Here is a 23,955-nt window from a genome sequence, read left to right on the forward strand (position 1 = left end):
GCATTACTGAGGTAGTACTTTTCTTGTCACCATCCAGGAAAGAAAGGAAAGCAGTCCCCACAAAAAAGGTAGTTGTGTTGGGTGCATCCTAGTAAAGCTGCAAAAGGACTAGGTTCTTCCAGTGCAGCCAGGCATTTAAGGAAACATCAGGTATCAGGTAGTGTTTTATTACACAAGTTATTTATACAGAGACATACAGTGATGCCTTTGTGTCAGACTGGCAGCTGTATTTACCATCAGTTGCCACCATGAACAGCAAGATCACTTCCTGCCAAACTGGGGCAGCGGTGGTGGCACTTTTATGTCTTGGCCTCTTTCCAGTTTCTTCTCGCAGTCAACTAGAAAATTGACCCCATCAATGACAATCTGGACTAGCTCCACCTACAACAAGAAGAAGAAAAATAGCAGTAATAGAAGCTTTAGCTAATGCTGTTAATAGAGGAAGGGAAAATAGGCTTGTACTGCAACAACAGCAGGTAAAGCTGTAAGGAGAGTCACAGCAGAGAAATCACACCCTGTGGCAGGGGGAATATGGGTTAAGCTGGTTCAGTGGAAAACAATAGTAATTCTCTTCTCCTGTTTGTCTTGAGTTTGGACCACCAGCAACAGATATTTTCAAATAGGTGCTCAATATCACCAAGCAGCTCTTGCAAATGCCCTTGCTGTGTGTTCCCAGTTCCTAAGGTTGTCCCACCCCTGTGCTTGCAGGAGCATTTGTGTGAGCACAGAGTCAGACAGAAGCTGACTGGGATGGTGGTACAAGGAGAGGAAGACAGGTTCATTGCCTTGATCCACACCAGACCTGAATGCTGCTGGAGGCATGGGGTAGGTGTTCCTCAGATGGTTGGCAGTGGGAGGATGGCAGGACTATCTGATTTGCCACAGCCATTTAGACTGCCTGAGAAAGTTTGTCAAGCCAGAATCTTGCACTTCTTCACACAATATATTCCCCTGCAGATGACCATGAACCCTGCTGTGATGGTTAGTCAGCTGTGGGGAAAGATTCCCTACTCATTCTGCCAAGCATGCTGGCTTTGCTGGGGCAGTTTGAACAATGCATATCTCTGAAGCAGACACACTTATCCTAAACTCATGCTGGCTCTACACCATCCATCACTCTTTTGTTTTTAGCTCTTGCTTTACACTGGCAGGGGTGGGATTAGCTCCAGGCCCAGAGCAGTACCAAAATTTGCAGTTCTCTATGGCACGGGGTAGTGGTGACTTGTAAAATTCCTCAAAATTGCTAAAGAACACAAAATGCCTTGTCCCCAACAAACTTTCTCCATAGTAGTGACATGGGAGGCCCTGTGGTATCAGCCAGCAAGCTATAGCACTGACTTTTCTTTATCTTCATGGAATGATTCATTAGCAACCTTTAATGACTGGCTTGTTAAAACTTAGTAGGAAGACCAAATCCTATTGTCTCTTTATTGTGACAGTCTTTGTAGTAAAAACCAAGTCCCTTGAAAATCAAAGCTTTCAGTGGCTTAGAGGTTTATTCTATTGTCTTTTACAGACCAGCTTTGTTGGGAAATTAGAGGTCTGAATTTGCAGCCTCCAGGAGAAAAGGGATTTCATATTAAGTTTGCATTGACCAGTAACTGAAACAAAGCAAAAAAATAAATAATTAATCTTGCACTTGCGATCGTAATTCATTTCTGCAAACACATTTACCACATAATGGAATTTGTTTTATTATATACTGAAAAAAATAAAAGTATTTAAAAACATTTCTATCCCCTTGAGTTTCTCTTGTCTTATTTACATTTCAGAACCTTCACGGTGGGGATTGTATCTTATCTATTGGTGTAATCTTTTGACTTGTTGCAGTACAAGGCATCACTGACTTCTGTGGAAGTCTTCATGTAAGCAAAAATTTGTAGACTTAGCCCATCTGTCAGTAGAACTCATATTAAGTAACTGTGCTGTGTAATCCTTTTGTATTGTTAAGTGTTATTTTAGTCTACAGTACACATTATGATGTGTCAGGTATTAATAATTATTTTTTTCACATACTGGTTTTGCAAATAATATAGCTCAATAGTTTTTCTCTCGTATTTATTTTGGTCTAGATCCAAAGGAACATAGCTGCCTACATCAGACTCCAAAATTATGAATATCCAAGCCTCTGTCCAAATGCCCCTTGGCTGTGAAGATATTCAAGGGTATTTCCAAATAAAAAGACCTGACTTGTAGAAAACAGTGGTGGAAAACCCAAGGTGAGTGAGGAAGGGAAGCCACCTGCTATTTGGATCTAGTTGTTATGCAGGTGCATTATCCTAGGGTTACATTTGTGTTATGAAAACCTACCAAGAATCAGGCTCAACTCCAGATTGGGCTGGAACACCATGACCAAACTGCACCTGTATGTAAGCTGCCAGAGCCTCTCAGTGCTGTGCTGCTCTTTGTTAAACATACTTTGACAGCATGGTTTCCTTTGCAATCATATTTTAACTTGCGCAAATCCCCCGGGGCAATTAACAATTTGCTGCTGGTCAAACAGGCAGCCCTTCAAATCCTGACATGTACAAGCAGGGTTAGCATCTGAGCCCCAGTCATGTATTGCATTGCTGGTGGAGAAAAAGGGTCCTCAGGAGACCTCAGTCCCACCAGGGCATGCCCAGTTGACCATTGTTGAGATGTTACAGCACAAACCTGGGGTGTGGAAGGTGTGTTTGACAGAAGCTTTGAACCTCTGTTTCCTATCTACTAGCAGAGTGCTCAAATCACTGAAATTACAGGGTCTTGCAAGGTAAATTTTTGCCTCGGTTGTTCTTGACATGGCCAGGGTGAGCACAGCCCTGGTCTTGGTGAGGGAAAGGAATCTGTTGCACTGGTGGAGGACTTAGAGCCTGTGCCCCAGAGTAAGATTTTGCCTCAGGCAGAGCTAGTGGGAGGAGGCTGCAACTCTGACAGGGCTGTTTCTCCCCCATCCTCCAGTAGATTTGCTCTTATAAGCTGTTCTGCTTTATAAAATACTTCAATATGAAACTGGAATGAAGCCTGGGACTTGAGTCTTCCTGGAGATCAACACCACCGCAAGGTTGTAAGGTCACTTCCACTCTTAGGCACAACAAATATTCATTCAGACTGAGACAGGTTCAAAACAAATGTCTGACATGAACCCATCTCATCATAGCCTACAGCCCAACAGGGAAGGCTCAGCTGACAATTGAATCTTTGCCCTGATTTAAACCCAGCTTTTCTGCATCCTTTACTCAGCAGCACACAGGACACTTGAAGATGACACCAACTCCGCCTCAGTTATTCTGAGTGAAAGGACTGGCCTTTGTCCTGCATTTGTGGGACTTGCTCAGGGTTGTTATTTTTTCATTGCCAAAACAAGAATATTTGTCAAACACTTTATGCATGTTAGTTTTTCTTTTGAGTTAGCATTTTGATTGGACCAGATTTATTAGGAGTAAAAACTGCCATGGATGGCTCCGCTGAGGTCAGCAGAGGGAAACTGACTTTTATCAGTACAGATCAGAGCTAAAAAGCAAGGGAAAAGAAAAAAGATTACCTCCGAGCGACCCATGCGGTCCAGGTTGGAGATATCGTATATATCTGCTACAGCTGCCGTGTCCACGCCACCAGTGCCACGTTTTTGCAGACGCAGGTTCTCCAGGATTTTTGGAAACCGAGGATCCTATCAGAAAACAGTTTTGAGCTTAATGCCTTTCACCCTGTGTATTGTGCCAAATTGTTGCAATACTGTTATCCATGGTGTAGTAGCATCTCCAGAAAGACACGCAGAGATGGATAGTTTTCTCAGTCCTTAGATTAAAGCCTGTGTTGGCAGTTGTCTGCTGAGTAGATTAATTTCCATAACAAATACAATAATTTTCAGGATAAAAGTGTGCTCAGTTAGTAGTGCATTGGCCCTGGGACCTTGTTACATACACATCATGTTAACATGCAGTCACTGTAAGTTGGCATTTTAAATTTGTTTCTTTATAAATCAGAAGAGCTGATTTTTATCACTGGCCTTTTAAATGACTTACATACCTTGCTTAGCCTGGGCAGCTTAACATGGACTCCAGCACGTAAACCAGTTCCCAGGTTGGAAGGACAGGTCAGAACATACCCAAGACGCTCATTCCACATGAACTCCCAGCCCCGTTCTTTAATTAATCTTTCCACCTATGACAGAATAAAAAAAGAAAGCCCAAAGAAAAGGTCAGCATAAAAATGTCTTATTTTAAGATCTCTGCTTGTAACGGGTATTCTTTTCACCACGTATCTTTGTTGATGGTGAACTTCACTAACACCAGTGGAGATACTTGAACTTACACCCAAGCACATCTGTTTTGGATCTGATGCAAATGTTTGCACTCATCAGGTCCCAAGATCCCCAATGCATATTGCAAGGATTTCTTCATCGTTTTCTGACAACCACTAGCTTGGAGACCCTGACACTTTAGCACAAAGATCCCCATCATGTTGGTTTGCAATAGCCATAGCCTGTGAAGCCATACCTTCACATAAGAATTAGGGCTTTTGCCATGTGCTTCTAACCTTGGTATTTTTTGGACCAATGTGGCAACACAGAAGCCCAAAGGACTTAAATGCTACAAAGCAAACAAAAGCAGCTGAATCTGAGTTTCATGTGATTTTCAGTATGATGCTGTGATTCTTTTGAGGGGACACTTGACTTCTAAATGCCTAATTGTAACAGCCAATGCACCTTGTAAGGCTCCAGCTGCACTGCCTGAATTGCAGAAGGCAACGGCAGGGACTGGGAGAATGAAGAACCGCTGCTGTAGAAGAAGATCGGATTTGAGAACATCTGAGGAATCTGAAGGTGCACAAGTCCATGGGACCTGACAAGGTGCATCATCGTCCTGAGGACATCCTGGGGCATGACCAGCAGTGTGCTCTTGAGTCCAGAACCCCACAGTGTGCTGGGCTGCATCTCCCAGAGCGTGAGCAGCAGGTCGAGGGAGGGGAGATTCTCCCCCTCTACTGCACTCTGGGGAGACCCCCCTGCAGTTCTGCGTCCAGCTCTGGGGCAACAACACAAGAGGGATGTGGAGCTGTTGGAGCAAGTCCAGAGGAGGCCACAGAGATGCTGTGAGGGCTGGAGCAGCTCTGCTCTGGAGACAGGCTGTGAGAGCTGGGCTTGTTCAGCCTGGAGAAGAGAAGGCTCCTTAAGGAGAGACCTTAGAGCAGCTGCCAGTGCCTAAAGGGGCTACAAGAAACCTGGAGAGGGGCTTTTGACAAGTGCCTGTAGGGGCAGGACAAGGGGAATGGCTTTAACCTGACAGAGAAGAGATTTGGATGAGATCTGAGGCAGAAGTTCTTCCCTGTGAGGGTGGTGAGGCCCCACCACAGGTTGCTCAGAGGAGCTGTGGCTGTGGAAGGTGTCTGCCCGTTCAGGGAAGATGAGCTTTAAAGGCCCTTCCAGCCTTAACCATTCTATGATACTGCCTGTGGGACACGGTAATGTCTTATTTCTTTGTTAAGTAAACTTTTTCTGTGCCAGAGGAGTACTGGGGCTGCACAGGGCCCAGAGCCGACGTGAATCATACCTGGACTGTCTAGACAAAACTGAACCCACACACCATCTCATGAAGGCTCTTTTTTGTTTGTGAATAGCTAGATCAGAATATAATTCTAGAGTCCTTGGTATCACATTTTAGTATTTTAATCACAAACCCCCTATCTCCCTAAAAGTGACACTGAGCCAAAAGGTCCTAAGCCCCAAGTTCTCAGCAGCATCCAGTTTCCCACATCAGAGAACAGAACGAGGAGGCTGGGTCAAATAAATTCTCCAGTCAAGCAAATCAAGCAATCCAAATGTGTGATTTATGGATTTCCACAGCCTACAGCCATAAAATCACAAAAAAAGGAATATTCATTAGCCAGCCTGTGCTTAATACTTGAATGAAAAAGCTACAAAGACATTTTATTTATTTTTCCTTACAACTCAGATTTCATGCTAGCATGAATGCCCATATTTCCTTCTTTATCTGCATTATTGTGGGTTGCTGTGTAGACTAGTGTTACTTCATTTTGTTGCTCCCAGAGACATCAGTTCAGTATGAACCCTATTAAGTACTGCTGACAGGAGCTCAACAATAAACAAATAGGAATAATAAATTCATTGAGACATTACCTCCTTTAAGCCACGGCAAAACCTTTCAAATACCCGTTTCATGTTGCCACCCTTCTCCATGGAGATCACCCTGGTGTGGTCCTCTTCATTAATCCAGATGAGAAATGTCTTGTCGTTGTTATGCCTGATTGGGGTTGGGGGAGGGAAACAGCATCTTTAAAAAGACAGGCCCTGAAAAATAGTTCTCAGTGTCCTTAGTTTTATCACAGTCTGGTGGGAGGTTAAGCGTGGCAAAATAATGTTCTGCAGAGTTAGGGATCTGAGCTGCTTTCCCAGTTGGGTCCCCTGTGCCAGGGCATTACATGTGTTTTTGGGCACAGCAAGAAGGGCAGTTTTTCTGATCACATCATGCTGCTGTGGTGCTGAGTGAGGAAAAATGTGTTGTTCTCTATCATAAGCGCAGTTTGGGGTGCAGCAAAGAGAGAAGTCAGGCTTTTGCATCCTCTATCACTAGGGTTGGTTTTTATTGGTCTCAGCTGTACAGCTAGGACACAAACTAACAGTAACATGCTGCTGGGGGCCACGCAATACGTCCTTACTTAATTTTATTCTTCCGTAAATCAAATCTCAGTGCCCTCTCTATCGCTTGGTAGCAGTGGATTGCCGCATCAGTCAGGTTACGTGTCCAAGGACAGCAGCTGCACATTGCTTGCAGACAGCACATTAGCGATTCTGGCTTGTCAGTCAAGATCAAAATGCCTGAAGATATTCACTCTTGCTCCAAATAGATCAGCTGTGGTTAGGTTTATTAAGTGCTGGGTCAAACCTGAGGTCAGTTGTCCTGGCTTTTCCTCTAGTTTCTCTGTTTCCTACTACATACACCCTTCCTACTGCACATAGAAGGTGATTGATGGCATCAGACTCATTCGTGCAAACGGTGGAATATTATGAGGTTTGAAACACATGAAACTTGGAAGATCAAGTTCACCCATAGCCTGACTTTGAGCTCGTACTTGGAGTTTGCCAATGCAATACTGAGGAGGTGTAAACATCCTGTGCCCTGACATTATGGTCACCCAAGGTCCTGTTACCCTGTCTTCAGTCACGTACGAATGTTCAGGGGAGGGTTTTCCAAATAGTCTGAGGTTAGCCTGACCCAGCTCCTTTCTTTGATTATGTAACTCTCCCCATTGCTTTAAGGAACGTGGAGGGACGCCATGCTGAGCACATTTAAACTGTGCCATGAACACCACTGAGGTCAGTGGGAATAGTCCTGCAGCCAGTAAAAAGGACAGAATCACAGGCAGTATAAGCAAAATAATGTACTGGTTTTGACAACAATTTTTTGCAAGAGAAAGGCAGGTTTTCTAAATGTGGCTTACTGAAATACTTTGCAATCGTGCCAGGTTTTTTTTCCTATCTGCCTGATCTTTCACAGGCAAAACCTAGACCTGTTTTATTCAGGAGATCCCTGGGTAGCAACTGTATTGTTGGTACTGCTGTTTTTTTGTTCATAAAGACAGTGAATGGGATGCCTCAGTTTTATCCTTTTTCTCAGATTTAGGAGGGGACCAGGGAACTAAGCGGAAGCTTGTTGAAATAAAAAAATCCTCACAGATTTCCAGCAGGTTGTCAGGTTTCATAGGTGATCAGCTTTTACAGCCCCTTCTCCCCAGCAGAAATCATGTTTAGCTCATCACGGTAATACTGCCTGTACTTCTGAACATGAGCCAGTATTGTCAGACACTGCTTGGAGAACAGTTGGGGTTTTTTTCTACATAAAGTCCTGTGGTTTCTGAAAGTCTTGCCCTGCGTAGGGCAGGGGGATATGCTACGTGATTCCTGAGAATCCTTTTTAGGCTTATTTTACAATTAAAGCACTGGTAATGCCTAGAAGCATACCAGGGTAGACACCGATGCTATGCACTGCGCCACTGCCCCATCCTCTGCTCTGATCTCAGAGCTATTAACCTTTTCTTTCCACAGAAAATAATGTATTTGGGCACAAAACGCCTCAAGTGTGCTGTGAAAGTAGAAGCAGACCTAGAACAAAATAGGAAATTTAACTTCTGTATCTCCCTTTTGTCCAGTTCTTATGGAAAGAAAGGGTTACTTTCAGCTCTGAGAATTGAAAGAACACTTCGTGGGGGGTAGGAATTTGCTATTCAGTGTCCTGCAGCTGAATGGCTGGTGGTTCCTAGGTGACAGGGTGGGTACAATCTGGTGTTAGAACTGCTGTTGCTGAGGTTAGGGTTAGGGTGAGAGTGACTCATGAGTCTTTCCCAGATCAAATTTTTATTTAGAAATAGAAAAAAATGAGGGAAAAAAAAAAACCAAAGAAGGAGCCACACCTATGATGCTGTGTCCTTTGCATGATATTAGTGATGGCTTTTTGCATATAAAGGTTTTACCCATTCTGTTGTTCACTAATGGATTTTGCTTGATTGCTTGCTTGGGCTTTGGTTTGGGTTTTTGGTTGGGGTTTTTTCCCCAAATTAAGCAAGAAAACTTTTTAAAAAGCAAACTGAACATTCTGTGAGTATAGGGACAGAGTGGCTGCAAGGTTAGGACAAGTAAGGAGATTTGTAACACAATCTTTAAAACACGACACAAGCTTCTGCACGTCACACAACATACCAGATTCCTCTGGCATCTGGCCAGTCACGTGCCATCCCAGCACATGTTAGCAAAGGGGACACTGGCTTATCAAAGAGAAAGTGATCCTGGACACCAAGATGGGGACAAAGAGAAAGAGAGAGAAAACAAAACAAAATTCAAGTTCATTCAAGGAAGCAGTATAACATTTTCTAATACAATTTAAGTGAGGGCAGTCAATGTACAAGTAAATCACATAGTACAGCTTATGAATCTGATTCCTTCTTCTGAAAACTGAAAGTGCTTTACCCAGTGATTTTCTTGCATCTTGCAGATTCTCACTGACATTGGTAATATGACCATGTTTTGCCAAAAACATTTTTCAGATGGGGAGAGGAATGGGAGGTTAGGACCTCATACCCACATACACACACCAAAGTGTACTCTGCAGGGACCTGACTGCTACCAGCAGAGATGTTTTCTGCAAACAGATGTATTTCAGGATAGGAGAAGGCAATAAGTTGCTAAAGGTTGGGGGAAGAAGAAAAAAAAAATTAAAAATGCTAGTTCTGAAAAGATATTTCTCCAGCACAGAGATTTAGCAATTTATTCTGAGTGTGAAGTCAAAGTAGGAATTAAGTCAGTGCTGAGCTTGACCTTTTGGAATAACAGACTTGTTCTGTTCCATAACAGAGGTGCTATTTCTGATTTAATAAATGTAGCATTTGCTGTGACATTGCCTTGCCACATTTCAGGTAATTTTTTTTTTATTTTTTTTTTAACTGGGCTGTTTTTTTCCCAAAGCCAATAAATATTTGATTTTCTTGGGTGTGCTGAAAAATCATTAGTTCTTAATTCCTCAAATACTGCCATGTCAAATGTTATATGGGGGTTTTGTTGGGTTTTCATTTGCTTGTTTTTTAAATCTAACATTTAATTGAGAATAGTGAGGCAAGCTATCCAGAATAAATATGACATGGTAGACAAGTTGATATGCTTCACTTTTTTTTTCCTGTTAGAGGAGAATTTTTGGTTTTCATCTTTTAATACTCTGTGATTGACTGGATGCAGCCAGACAGTTTTTGTTTGAAAAAAACCTTCCTCCTTTTGCAAGAAAACATCTGAGCACTATTACTTTCCCTTTAATGTGTGTGGTTCAAATCCGCAAAGTACCAAATACCTTTTGTGCTGAATGCCATTCAGCTAGCACTGGTTTGTTATTATCAAGATCAAATGGTGCTTATTAAAGGCTGGCAGAAATCATGACGCCATAGAGGTTCAAGGTCCTAAAGTACTTGAGGTAAGCAATGGTACTAGTTAAAGACAGAACCTGAGGTTACATTTAATGCCCTGACTTCTGCATATTTGCATTGACGTGAAAACAAAAAAAAAAAAGGTAAAATTCTGAATCAGTGAAACATATTCTGCTTCCCAAAGGACTTAACCGTAAACCATGAAGGAGTTATATTCTCCATGCTCCTATTTCAGACTCTGCTTTCTGAGGAGCTCTCTCGTGCTGAAAAAGGCAATAAAATAAAACCTACAATAGGTCATCAACATCTTGTCAATAAACATATTACCAAGGACATTCAATTAAAAAAGTTACTGACCTTACATAAATTCTTAAGTCCTGGTTAATCCAGACTGTGACACCTAGTTCCAAGGTTATAAATAGTTATGTTACTTCATCAGCTCCCTTTTGGTTGATGTTATGGATTAATGTGCCATGAATATAGCTAACAGGGTACAGCCATTCCTTTGGATATTTAAAATGCACATTCAAGGTTTGTTTGACATGTTACATGCTGTGACAAAATCCATGATGAAAATCCTTGTCTTTCCATCTGTGTGACAATGAAAACTCTTGTTATGGGCCTGATCCTTCAAGTCCTGAAACACAGTTACAGGACTGGGAAAAGGTCACCTGGGTGCAGTTGGCTACAGCCATTTTGAGGAACTTAGTGTAGTTTTGACAGACAGAAATTACAGTCAAAGCCCCCCACCCCAACAGTCTAGAATACAGATAATAAGTAATGTTTATCTCAGTGTAATATTTTTAGTTAGGATGGTTATTAATATAGAAAATATCAATGTTTCCTCGAGGAAATGACCAAGATAAAGTCTTGAATTTACATCATTATTTGTCCGAAGTGGTGGCAGCAGACATATGTGTTTGATTTGACACAGATCTTCCTATCTGGAATATAAATCTACATTTCAGACCTTTACAGCTAGGTACTTAACCAAAATATAGACCCTGGATGATTTGTTACTGCATTAAAAATATTGACAGGCCATTAACTACTGGGTTAATACTGTGATTATCTTCCTTACCCAAACAGGAAAGCATGTGCCCCAAAGAAAGACGAAGGTTAAGATAAGTGAGAGTAAATGAAGGTGGTGTTAGCATTGGAGCTGTACTTACATCAATAAGCTGCTGCTGGTCCCTCTCAGACATGCTGGTCAAGCTATAGTACTTGCCACAGAGGTCTCCTTTCAGCCCAGCGAGTGCGGTGACCACAACATTCTCCACCTCTCTCCGCTCTGCCCTGGTGCACGCAGGAGGAAGGCTGAGCCCCCGAATGCTGCGGCCAGTCCGCACGCGCGATGAGAGGACATAGCGTTCATCGAATTGACCGTGGGTGATCTGGAGAAAGAATGAATAATTAGTTCACACACATCCCCCCATCTTGTAGTTCACCATTAAAAACCAGAAGGGCATCTTTCTGCCCAAGCATGATGAGCTCTCCGTGAGATGACAAACACTCAGAATGCCAGGAGCCTCTCAGAGTTTTAGACACCAAGAGGTTTCTTCAGGAGCTACTTGTTTCTTTAACAGAATTAATGTGGCAGAGTAACCAGCAATGGTCCAAAAATATGAAGGAATCTTTGTGGCTTTGGAAATACAGATATGGGCAGAGGCAGGGGGCCAGGTAAGGAAGATTCTTTGGAAGAGGAAAGAACAAAAAGGTGCTAAAACATGGTGTAGTTGAACTATGAAGGAAATGCTAAGCAGCAAGCAAGGTGTTAAGGTTTTATCATGTTTATGTGGGCATATTGGAGTCAATTCCTATTTTTATTCCAAGTCTTAGACACATGGTTATTTCCCAGCTTATGCACAGACCCAGTGCCAACGGAGACTGTGACCCAAGTGCTTAGTAGGGAGTGTAGGGACTGAACCACCTGCTAGGAGCAAGGTAGAGATGCAGCTGCCTTGCTGACAGGGCCATGAGTGGCATCCCTCTTCTCTTAACCCTAAACTTAGTGCCTTTGGAGTTGGATCAGGAAAAAGTACTGTTGCATACGATATCATTCCTGTAAGAAACAGCCCTGATCCTTTATTGTCTCACTGTTTTATTTCAATCCTACCTTGGATGCATCCAGGTCTGTGTGATGCTTCATAGTCCGCGGATCGTAGCCATTGTGCCTTGCTTTAATGACAGGGTCAAAAATCTCAGCAAACACCTATGAAGTCAAGAGAATCTATAGAGAGTCTGCAGCTTCACAGAAATGCTTCAGTGCATCAGCTCTAAGCCACAGGAGAAGTCCCCTGGCACAAGGCTTCTGGGTGACAGACATACAGGGGGCTTTGAAAATGCAGATGGGGTAAATATAAAAATATTTATTTTTATATTTAAAATATTTATGTCTTCACAACAGAAATTGCATAACAAGCCTACTCTAGTTGCCAGAGAGTTCCTGAATGTAGTGGCAATCAGATTAGGTTTCAGGATATATTACCAGCCAGAACAGACACTCAAGAGTCCCCCAGCACCTTGTATCTTGGTTTTAGATCCTGCAGGAGTATTCTGTATCTTCAGTGCCATGGGATGCTAAATCCTCATTAGAGCCACTTGGCTCAGGTGTGTTAACACTGATCACAACCACACCTTCCTGCAGATGAGGAGTGGTGGCAATGACATATTTAATTGAGTATAACTGAATCGCAGGACTTGATAGTCCAGAATGCCAGATGTCCCAGTCCATCCTCAGCAGCCCAGCCATAAAATGTTTAGTTGTAGGAAGCTGTGGCTGCCCCATCCCTGACAGTGTTCAAGTCCAGGTTGGACAGGGCTTGGAGGAGCCTGCTCTAGTGGAAGTTGTCTCTGCTGGTGACAGACGGTTGGAACTGGATGGGCTTTAAGGTCCCTTCCACCACAAACCATTCTAGGATTCTATTAATGGGCAGGTGCTGGAGGCAGGTAGCAGCTGCTCCTAAGCAGGTACCCTTCATTAATTTCAGTTGCAACAAAAAGAGCACCAGTAGTAATACCTGTTCATACATTTCCTAGTGTACGGAAGAGTAGGGAAATTACCATCTTTCTGCATATGGCCTGTCCCTTATTTGCTATCTGGGACAGAATTTACCTCAGGAATCCATACCCTACTGGGAATCTGTCTTCATCTAATGAGCTATTGTGAAAGATGCCATAAAACCTGAACCAAATACTATAGTGGAAATATCTTACCTCGTAGGATTCTTCATCACCTGCGACCATGCCCACAGTTTTAATGAAAGGGTGGCCAGGGTTGTCAACACCAGTTTGGATGCACTGGTCTAGGGTGTAGCCATTGGGAGTCATCTTGTCCCTGAGCCGAGAGTAAATTGCCGGCGTGAGGCATTCGGCCATGCAGTTGTTATGTTTGCGGAGATCAGGGTAGTCTGCACTGAAGAGAAGAAGCCCAAGCAGTTAATGTGACACTGTGAAGAGTAATCCTTGCTAGTTTTAAGAATCTATTAAAGGGGTCATGAGAAACAGAATACACAGCATGGTTTAAAAGTATAATTAGTTCTTGGTTTATATGTTGTATTGAATTTTAGGAAGGGAGAAAGATTCCAGTCACTGAAAGTACCCATGTCGCACACCGGTGGGCCGCCACACCAACAGGCAGTTGCAGCTTTCTGCTATGCAGAGCCATCAGGAAAATGTATCCCAGTGGGCTCTGAGAGTGTACTAAGCCCCATTAAATCTCTGCTGAGAGAAATAAGAAATAAAGAAAATTTATTCAGAAATAAAAGAGCTCCAACATGGTTTTGTTCAAGGGGAAAGGTAATTAAGTGTAGCTGAAAACATTCTCTCTAATTCAGAGCCTAAGTGCACATTCTTCTACAATATCTGGTTTTGCTTTAATGGCATTACTGTTTACAGAAAGATGCATGGTGTACTAAGCCAGGGAAAATAAAGATGTTATGCTTTAGCAAGGCATTTTTTCAACTGAGTCAGACCACATTTACTGTGTGCTGGTAATTATTTGCTTTATGCACAACTCCATTATTTCTTCAGGAATGTATTTTAACTAGGATGGTATTCACTACTGAATAGTATTCACGGCCTGTCTCAGAGCCTGGTCTGTATTGGTTTTCACAAGTACACCAGCAAAGTCAGCCTACAGAGATGGTCTGTAATTAGTTTGTAATCATCATTTGTGACAGAATGAGGAGTATTTCAAGTGCAGCAGTTACATGGGAGATGTCTTTACTACTTGTATAATGAAAATACTTTCACATTTTCTTAATGTACAATCAGCCAGTCCAAAAGACTGAGATGCAATGTGTCTGACAGCTGATGAGATTAAATAAGGGTTAATCTAGTGCTCTGCTTAAAATCTGAAATATTTCTTAGGCTTGTTATTGTTTGTCAGTGGCTTTTTTGAGCGTTGACAGTATCCCACACCCCTGCTTTCTGGCCCTGAAGGCCATTGTTTGTGCTACCTAAAATTATGGTTATTAATAAAGGGTGCTGTTTTTCACACAGCCCATGGACAGGCACACAGACTCTGTGGACACATGAGGACCCTGCAGGGACCCTTTGATAGGGATCTTCTTCCTCCAAAGAGTTAAATATTGCTCCTAACCCAATTAATAGAGCGCTGACCGCCTAGCCAACTCCTTACCTTGGCGGGAAGAGTTTCCGTTTCTCCTGAACAGCAGCCTTCACATTTTGCTGGTTAAGGAGGTACCCAGTGGTTAGCACCCCTGTGCCTGCAGCTGCAAAGAGTGCAGTGGTTGCACGGCCAGCCAAGAGACGACAGAAGGTGCCAGCCATTCCCCTCGGAGGTTACGAAGTCTGGAAGAGAAGAGGGCCAATGTCAACCCGTAAGTCACTGTGGAGGGAAAATGACCAGTAAACCCTCACTTTAAATGGTAGCTCTGTAAGAGAAGAAGTTTCTTTTTATTGTCAATTTGTGCTTATATACTGTTATAAAAAAAATGGTTAGTATTTGCATTTTTTATTCCCATACATGTATTTTTTTTCTATTTAATTCTACTGGGATTAGGTCTTGAGTTCAGATCTCTAAGTCTGCCAGAGAAAATGGCATGTTCTGTGAAAGTCACAGAAGACTTTCTGTGAAAAGTCTTCTGAATAAGACAATGCACATTTTTTCTTACAAGAATCAGAATTTGACTAGTATTGCCTGTGACTGTAGGTTCCTCAGGAAGATATAACTCCTGCTTGAATAAAGGACACGAAATCCAATTTGTATCATTGACAGAAGCTTATTCTTCAACCTGGGCTCTGGTAAATCATCTCTGAGAAGTGGTCATGGTAGGTTTACAAGAAAATATTTTCCTCAGGATATGCAGTTTTAGTGGTTTTTTCAAAATTTTAAAGCATCTTTAAAAACGTGATTGTTTATGCAACTTCTTCACCATTATTTTAGAGGGTAAACTAAACACCTGAAAGCGTTTGGGTTTATTTTCAGTGAACAAAGTCTTCTGATTTCCAATTATTTTCATGTAGATCTGGGTTAGTTAGCCCCAAACCCTGTATTTCTCTGCTTTTTCCATGCTTGTTTAAAGACAAATGCAGTGTTGAATCTATGTCTTCTCACTTCGTAGAAAGAAATTCTCACATCTTTGCACAATTTCCTCTTGCAAAGCAATATCTTCTTTGTAATTTGGTCACATATGTGAGATGAGAAACAGATGTGTTTCAAGTTTGAGAGTAATTTATTTTGTGTCCTGTGTCTTGTTTAAACAATTTTATACCTGAATTTTGTTATTCTGTTATTGTCTCCTTTGTGCCTTTGAAATGAAATATACATTTATCACACTTTCCTTCCAGAGAAAGGTGCTGACTGATTGACAGTCAGTATTTTTAACTATTTTTAACTAATGGGTCTATTTTCCCTAGCACTAGAGTATAATGAAATACATGCTGTCACTGTGCTGGGACAGGAGGCAGATCATCAACCATAGCCTTTTCTTATCTCTCGGCATGGCTTCCTTCCATCTTTGGATTTGTCTAGGTGAGAGCTGCAGGATAGGCTTTCATAACAGCAACAGGATTTTCCCTCCAAAAATGCAGTGGGAGAATGTTTGACTGTAAATCGAAATCAAATACGAGGTTTGTGATGAAGGTTTTTGTGCTGCTTTTTTTTTTTCTGTGTTTGTATTTGGTGGATACTTTTGGTGCCATTTCACAGTATAGCATACCCATCCTACACTCTGGAAATATTTGCTTATGACTAATCTGCCCAGAATTATTATTGTTATATCCAAATGTCTGAGAAACAATACATGTATTTTCACAGCAGTTCTGTGTATTTATAATTCTGTTTCACAGATGCCATCTTTACTGCAAGTAATTGGCTGGCAGTCAAAATCCTGTCCTGAAAACTAGAAGCTCCATCAAAATCCCCTTGCAGACAACGACAGTATGACTTAAACAACCCCATGCATTCAACAGCATCTCCACCAGCTTGGATTTCTCGGGAGCTTCTGAATCCTGTGTCATTTTAAGAGACAAATCTGGTCTGTATCTGATAAAATTAGAGGAATCGTGCGCAGTATGTATTTAGAAAGAAGTGTGAAGCACAACAGTATAATTATAATGCTTCAGAAATAACTGCACAGCAGGGTGCCTATTGACTGCAGCCTGGCAGGTAAAGGTAGCAGCCTCGGACAGGTCATTGTATTTACCCCTGTCACATATCTGCTGTCAAGGCTGCACTCTGTTGTTTGCTGTTTTCTCATAACCTCCATTCCCTGCACTAATGTGATGTGATGGGAAAGTCCTATCCTTTCTAACAGCAGCTGTCAATTGACCAGCTGCTCTGTATGAGCTGAGTTCACGGGAGCTCTGCAAAGGTGAAGGATGCTAGAAGCTGCTCTCTCTGATTTCTTTGAGAAGCAAACTCTGCTCGATGAAGCTGTTAAAAGCTAAAGGTTGTTTAGCTGCAGATTCAATGCTTCTTCTACCCTCCTCTTCGTCTTTGCGACAGCTATTGGATAAGAGCTGCTGAACAGAGCAAACATTCTGCAGAATGTTTTCTGCTGTAGGTAGACTGGCATCCTTGACTTTCAGGCTAAAGTACACTGTGAACCTGAGGTGTAGGGTTGTAACAGAAAACAAAGCCTGTGAACAGAAAGAGAAATAAACTACCTGGAAAAATAAATGGATGAACATGGGGGAAAAGGAACTAGTTTGAAAACGCAAAGAGACTTCCCTGGTAATCTGGTGAAGGCTTTATGCTGTGGCTAATCAGGGAAACACAGGGACATTGTACCTTCTGCTGAACAAGTATGAGTGCATCCTCCTTACTCTTACTTACGCCTGTCTTTGACTGGATGTGCAATGCCTAATCCCTAAAGCAGACCCTCTCAGCATGGGCAGTTCCATTGTTCCCTCCTCCCTTGTCCAGGCAGCTTCAGCAGTTTTCTCACCCTTTCAGTGTCTGATATACTAAATGGGTCTGTACCTTTAGGACAGAATGACTGACTTTTGGACACCTGCACAGAGGCAGATTTTGTGCTCATAAAATTGTTTTCCTTTTTGAGTTTTAATAAAGTCCCATAACACAAGTATTTTTTCTTGTTGGGAGCATTATCTTCCGTTGAGCTTTATCCCCCAGGACATTTCTTGCATTGTTTAATCACAGAAAATGTTTCCCTTTACCCTAAGGTAGGCTGTACTTTACCTGGCAGATGTTTCTCTGACAGCTCTTAAAAGCCTCCAACACTGGAGATGCTGCAGCGTAGGATAGCTACCTAATTAAAAAAACAAAAAAAAAAAAAAAAAAAAGAGTAAGACAAGCATTTTATTTTTTTTGTCCTTTTTTTTTCCCCTTAAAAAAAACCCCTAATGACTAACTACACATTTCTTCTTACAGTTGAATCCCAGCATGCCTCATTCTAATATTTTCTTCCCCGGACTTTGCAGTTCTTTATGCAGGAGTTCAGTTCCTGTCTTCATGGGCTAATTGCCTCAGCTTTTTAAATCAAATTGCTTCTGCAGAAAAGGTGATTCTGCTGAGAAGGTGAGAGATGCATCAATCATATCATCATAGAATAACAGAATGGTTTGGATTGGAAAGGACATTAAGATCATCTAGTTCCAACCGCCCCTGCCCTGTAGGAACCTGGACATAACAGCTGACCTGACCTACTCCTTAGGTAGGACCTTCTTACTGCAGCATGGCATTGCCATTGCATGATCATTTGTGACTAACAAATGCAAAGGGCCCAGGTGAACATGCAAGTTAGAATTTCCTATAAGAACATCATCTGAACTGCATTGGAAAGGTAACTGTAATCCTTGTGTAATTCTTAATTTAATAAAAACCTCTTGCCACAAGGGTGGGCTGTAGCTCTGAATATAAATGCATACAACACTGCAGCACAAACCTGAGTCGATGTTATACGTTATACAATCTAAATAGCACAAATAGACTTGCTCAGAAACCCAAGTTCAAGAAACAAAGTTTTTACATAGTGGGAGTACATAATGAATAAGACATTTTATCTGTCAGGAAACAAGACTGTTTTGGTTTGGTTTTATTTTCATTTCCCTCTAAAATTAGCTTAATTTCTAAGAAGCGTACTGCTTCAAAACAGACGTTTCAAAAAGATTCATTTTGAAAGAGTCTGAACAGAATTATCTCAAAAAAATTCTCAGCAGAACTATTTGTCAGATCTGACCTCAGATCATTAATAGGTTCAGCTCTGTGGGTTTTCTCCTCACAGAAAATGCCAGCCTGGCTTAACAATAAGTTTACACCTCTGTGGATACAGAGAAAAATAATTATCCTAGCCAAAGGTGTTGTTAAAGGTGTAAGGTATTTCTAAGAACTCTTTGCCAGAAATGCCATGCTGTGATTCAGGTTTCATGACAGACTATCATTAGGCCTCCACTGCAAAGATTTCACTTTCATCAGAGAAATTTAACCATTGCACAGCCTAAAAAATTAAAAGTGCACATTTTTCTTTTGTAGTTTCCTAAGGGTCTTCCCTTGTGCTCATGATGGTAGAAAATCAATTTTCCTGTAGATGCCTATAGTGATACCATAGTGCAGCTGGGAAGGGGAAAGAATTTTTCAAGATCAGAAGAACTTGTGTGATTATCAGTTTTAACCGTGTGCTTGCCCGCACTGATCAGGTGTGCTGGAGGGAAACCACCTGCATTAGGAAAGTATCTGTCTGGCATTCAAAATTATCTAGAGATACTAGAGTCTCTAGTAGATAGAGACTGGAGTAGATAGAGGATTTCCAAGGGCTGATCAATCTGAATTAAAAAAAATAAAAATGGCAAAGCCCAACATTCTTGTCTTATTTCTGGCAAAAGCAAAACCCAACATTCTTGTCTTATTTCTGGCCTGCATTTATTTGTCTTCAGTTTAAATCACTGGCCCTTGTTACTACTTTTGTCCGTTTGTTGTATAAGTTTCTACTCATTTTTTTTCACGTCATGTAGCTAGTTAATAACTAACTTTTTAAAATGTCTATCAGTTTTTTTTATCATGTTTTCAGATTTATTAATCATTCTTTGGTTCTACCCAGAACTCTTTCCATTTTGTTTTATCCTCAGCATCTTCCTGATACCAGAATGGTCCTTATGTTGCAGTGATGGTCATACCAAGTCTCTGGCATGCAAGCAGCAGAGCATCTCTCTAGCTTATGGATTCAGAGATCATATCATCCCCTTGGGACCACAGCAGTTCAGTAGAGTGACTAGAATGGTCATTGCCTGCCAAGAGCCAGCATCACATCCTTCCCTGAACCATGAGTAGGGAGTGATAGCTGCAGTCTGCAGGATGGACTGGGCAGCATCCTGATCAGAGCAGAACTATTTTTGGTACAGACATAGATACACTTCTGAGTAAGATTATGTGATAAGGTTGTCTGCAATAGCAGGGACCTGACTAACTTAAGTCTCTATCAGTATCATCTGTTTTTTTTTTTTTTTTCTATTACTTTAACTTTCTTTTTAAGATGGAATGCTTCCTAATAGTTTCCTACTTTCTTGTGGGATTCTGAATGTATTGCTAAAATATTCTTGAAATGGTTCCCAATTATTTCTGTTTAAATTATTTTTCTGTGCTAGGTGGTTTATTAACTGCACCAACCTCAGGAAATTTTCAAGTTCTTTCAATGTACCACAAGCTAAATGTGAATTTGAATTGTATTCTTGTAACATGCAGGACAGAATTAACTGCATCTAAGTCTGCACTGATTTTTATCTCTGTGAACATCTCTTCTTCAGTTATCCAAACAAGGTCTAATTTCTATGGTATTGGCCAGAACACTTTTTTTTTTTTTTAAGTATAAACCGTAATAATTTTACTTTATAGATTTTAACAAGATTGTCAGGATTCATGGCATGAGACCTCAAGCATGTTTCACTCAGATAATATTCTGATAGTAATAAGACTGTTTTTCCAAATATCATTGGACAAGCACATTATGAGTCACAGAGTTTCTTCATTACTAATTTGATGATGTAATTTGATTTCAGCACATTGTCTAAGAAATATTCAGAGATGTGATCTATCTCTGAAGCTGGAGTGCCATATATATTCTGTATGCAGACCAGCAGAAGATGACATACCAGGAGACACAGAAATCCAAAGTGAATAAATGACAGCTGGTATTTTGCAGCGGGAAAATATAAATTAGAGCACAAGCTCAAGTCCGCAGACTAGGACATCACTGGCCTTGTTGCAGCCTGATGGAAACAAGAGCAAGCAGGGAATATCAGGGAGAGAAGAGCTTGAGCTTCTCAGATGCCTTAGCAGATGGCAGAAACACAAAAAATGCACCTCATGAGCACTGTGGTGACAGCCTGTGCTGTAACTGGGAGGGTGCAGCTACTTCTGCACATGGTATCAATGTCAGATTTGGCTCACCATCTCTCTTATGTGAGTGCCAGGGTTGCTGGCTCTTATACAGTGGTCCTAGTCAAGTAATTTATGTCCTGCTTTTCCTTATGATGGTCCAGGATGATCTGCTCTACTGTCACATAGCACTTCCAACACATCTGCCTTCCTCTCCTTTGCAGATAGCATGGTGTTCAGCACTGCCATGCAATGAGACATGCTTTAACTGATGAGGGTGGAGAATAACACATACATGCCTCAGCTAGTACCCAGCATCAGGTGGACTTTCTACAGGTAAAGTGGCAGGGAAGGTTTTGGCTTTTTTCTTAGTAGTCAAGTGTTCTACATGACACTTTGAAGGCTCCTGGTATTTGAATATAGCAGCTTTACAAAATGCTTGGACAACTTGCCTTCCAAATTTTCCATTTACTATGTCATTCTGCTCATACTTTGGATACTGGCTTTGCCTCATGATAACTAGTTAGAAGTCTTTATATGTCTCCAGGATTGCACATGCCTTTGGCCCAAGGCCAGGACATGGAACATGCACAGCTCAATAGCTCTAAGAGTGGCAACAAGTCCTTTAAAGTTTTGTTTCCAAGGTCATTTGTACTTGTATTATCACTCTGAGAACACATAAATAGTGTGGTACAGGAGAAAAGAGACACAAAGCAATTGGCTCAGGGACAGTTGATGTGTATCCTCCATGGGCCAGGTTCCCTCCTGCTGTTCCCTAGTGAACAGTTTTGGTGAATTCCTTGTGAGTTCTTGTGGATCAATGTCTGCAGTGGTTAATGATGAGGGGGTTAAATGCAGCAGTGACTTTAACAGCTACTAAGCTGTAGTGTGAAGTGTCTGAAAAACCAAGGTTTCTTCATTCCCATTCTCTCATCACATCACCACCATAAAAGGTAAACAAATTCAGTGTCAAATTGGTGTTGCCTTTTCCAAAGCAGTATTCCCATGTGCTGTGATGACTTATGGCCAGTGAATCAGCAAAATGTGTCTGAAAGGTCATGATCTTAGAGGTCGTAGCCTTTATCTCTCTGCTTTCCCCCAAGACATGCTCAGCTACCTGTAACCAGGCTTCAGGACATTAATATCCTGCCAGGAGCATATTTTGGGTTTAAAACTCTTTCAGCGTATGTATCACTTACCATGCATAGAAGATAGAGACAAAAGCCAGCAGGAAGTTTTAACGTAAGTTATTACTGCAAATCTGGTTCTGGCTGAGAAACAGCCCAAAGGATTGCAAATATCATTTAATGTGGAGGGGCTGTTTGTAACCCCAGTTTGAACCCCAGGATGAACAAAAAATGGAGAATTCCTATTTCAGGGCCTTAAAACAGTCTTCCCTCTTATTCACAATGTACCTAGATTAAAGCCTCTGCTAAAGGTGAAGATACTCTCCACAAGAAATAAGCCTTTTGTACATCAAAAGGGTGAGGGTTGGTCCCTCACCAACACTAAAGAGATCCTTTTTTCAAATCAACAGCTTAGGAAAACCGACATAGCAAAACTTCTCTTGCTGCTCTGCACATAGGTGAAGCTGCTGCCTCCCTCTCTCGGAAATTCAGAGGTATCAGTCGTCAGAAATACACAATCTGCCTCTTCACCGTTTAAGGAACTTGTGAACTTTACTGCTACTTTTAATATTTAGAAAATAATTATTTGCTGTTAATTCTTTACTCGAACTTCTTTTAAAGAGGAAGTTGTCAGCTCTGTTTTTCTCTTAATGTGTTTTAACACAGGTATTGGTTATCCTGTATTTCTCACTAGGGAGCACATGTGATTTTAGCAGAGATGGGAAGGAAGGTACAAGGGTTACAGTGACATTTCCTGAAATAGAACTAGATTAAATATTTGAACCGTGTCATGGGTGGTATTAATTGCCACACCATGTGATTCTGAGTGACATTTTAGAGGAATGGCAGAGTCATGGCTAAAGTTCACGCAGGCTCATAATCACAGAAAATGTATATGCACTTCTTAAACTGTTAAGCTGTTTAGCTGTGAGCTGAACTTTCACATGGTGGAGGAGGAAGGAGGCTGGTCTTTTATATTTGAGAAGTAATTCCTTTGAGTCATCCTTAGCTTGAGCTAAAGCTTGCAGATGCCAGTGGAAAGTTTTCTCTGGCCGTCTATGGAAGTTGCTGGCACCTTAGAAACATCTGCAATAAATGTCACAAGTGACTACATGCATGAGAGACCATTTTTAGATACCCAGAAATCATTTTATAGTTTATTGAATTACTCTCCAGGTTCAAAGGATAAGATATAAAAAACTAAATATCATAAGGCAGTATTGGTGGGGTATTTTTCAGTTTCCCATAGCTCACTCTGAACAAGGCTCAAACCTTTTTGACTAGTCTGGGTTTAAGGTACTGTCTCCAGAGTGCAGAAACAGTGTGAATACAGACATTCTAATTGTGCCTTAATTACAGCATGGAACATCTATGCAAAAAATCAACTACACTTCCATTTCTTTCTCCTTGTAATATCAAAGGTCAGTGAATAGTTATAAAAATGTAAAAATTAAACCCACAAAACAAACAATAAATCTATGCATAGATGCATGAATGGAAAAGACATGACAAAGACTGAGTGTTCATAGATGAAACAGCTACCCCTTAGTAAGTACCCGTTAGTAACAACATGATTTTTGATTTCTATCAGCTGAAGGTCTGGCCAGTCAGACCCAACCTGGTGAGACTCAGACGGCCAAATTCTCCTCCTGAAGCCAAACCAAATATGCAGGAAGTGCTTGTTGTTCCAAATCCATCTAACACTATTTTACAGTGTCAACCCCTCACCTCCACAGTGCAGAGAGCCACAACCAAAACCACAAAAAGCTTGTTGAATTAAGAGACATTTTCTCATAACTGTTACATATCTGCAAAGAGACTTATTTTTCCTTCATTTGAACTGTTAGTTAAGAGTCAGTATTTGAAGCAGCTGCACAACGGGCTGAGACATTTTTTCCTGCACCAAGTACTTACGCAAATCAATAAATTATAACCACATTACACCATGTTCTGTGGTGCTTTCAGTTCATTTTTAATAACCCTTGTATTTCAAATGTTACTGTTGTTTGGGGCTGAGAAAGCAATATAGGTAGTTAAACTGACCTTGATGCTGAAGGTAGATGTCCTGCTGCCTGCAGTGAGCTCAGTGTAAAAAGGAGTAACAAGTTTGCGTGCTGATAG

At 41.3% G+C, this 23,955-nt stretch overlaps 1 protein-coding gene across 1 annotated transcript; it reads right to left on the reverse strand.

Moving 5' to 3' along the window:
- Positions 1–151: 151 nt before the first annotated feature.
- Positions 152–23,955, reverse strand: CKMT2 (creatine kinase, mitochondrial 2). Its single transcript, XM_065663125.1, has 11 exons — positions 23,878–23,955; positions 17,576–17,645; positions 14,549–14,721; positions 13,123–13,321; positions 12,023–12,118; positions 11,079–11,300; positions 8,696–8,781; positions 6,119–6,242; positions 4,009–4,143; positions 3,524–3,649; positions 152–381 (listed from the first exon to the last, which is right to left on the reverse strand). Exons 3-11 carry the CDS (start codon positions 14,698–14,700, stop codon positions 262–264), a joined length of 1,260 nt encoding a protein of 419 aa, XP_065519197.1. The 5' UTR covers positions 14,701–14,721; positions 17,576–17,645; positions 23,878–23,955; the 3' UTR covers positions 152–261.

This window comes from Lathamus discolor, chromosome Z, assembly GCF_037157495.1.
Source record: "Lathamus discolor isolate bLatDis1 chromosome Z, bLatDis1.hap1, whole genome shotgun sequence".
NCBI classification, from domain to species: domain Eukaryota; kingdom Metazoa; phylum Chordata; class Aves; order Psittaciformes; family Psittacidae; genus Lathamus; species Lathamus discolor.

Excerpts from the sequence above, each read along its gene's own strand:
- CKMT2 (XM_065663125.1), bottom strand. The coding sequence starts at position 14,700 with ATGGCTGGCACCTTCTGTCGTCTCTTGGCTGGCCGTGCAACCACTGCA. Across the intron at positions 8,782-11,078 it reads ACCAGCAGCAGCTTATTGAT|GATCACTTTCTCTTTGATAA; the intron begins GTAAGTACAGCT and ends CTTGGTGTCCAG. Across the intron at positions 6,243-8,695 it reads CCAGATGCCAGAGGAATCTG|GCATAACAACGACAAGACAT; the intron begins GTATGTTGTGTG and ends AACCCCAATCAG.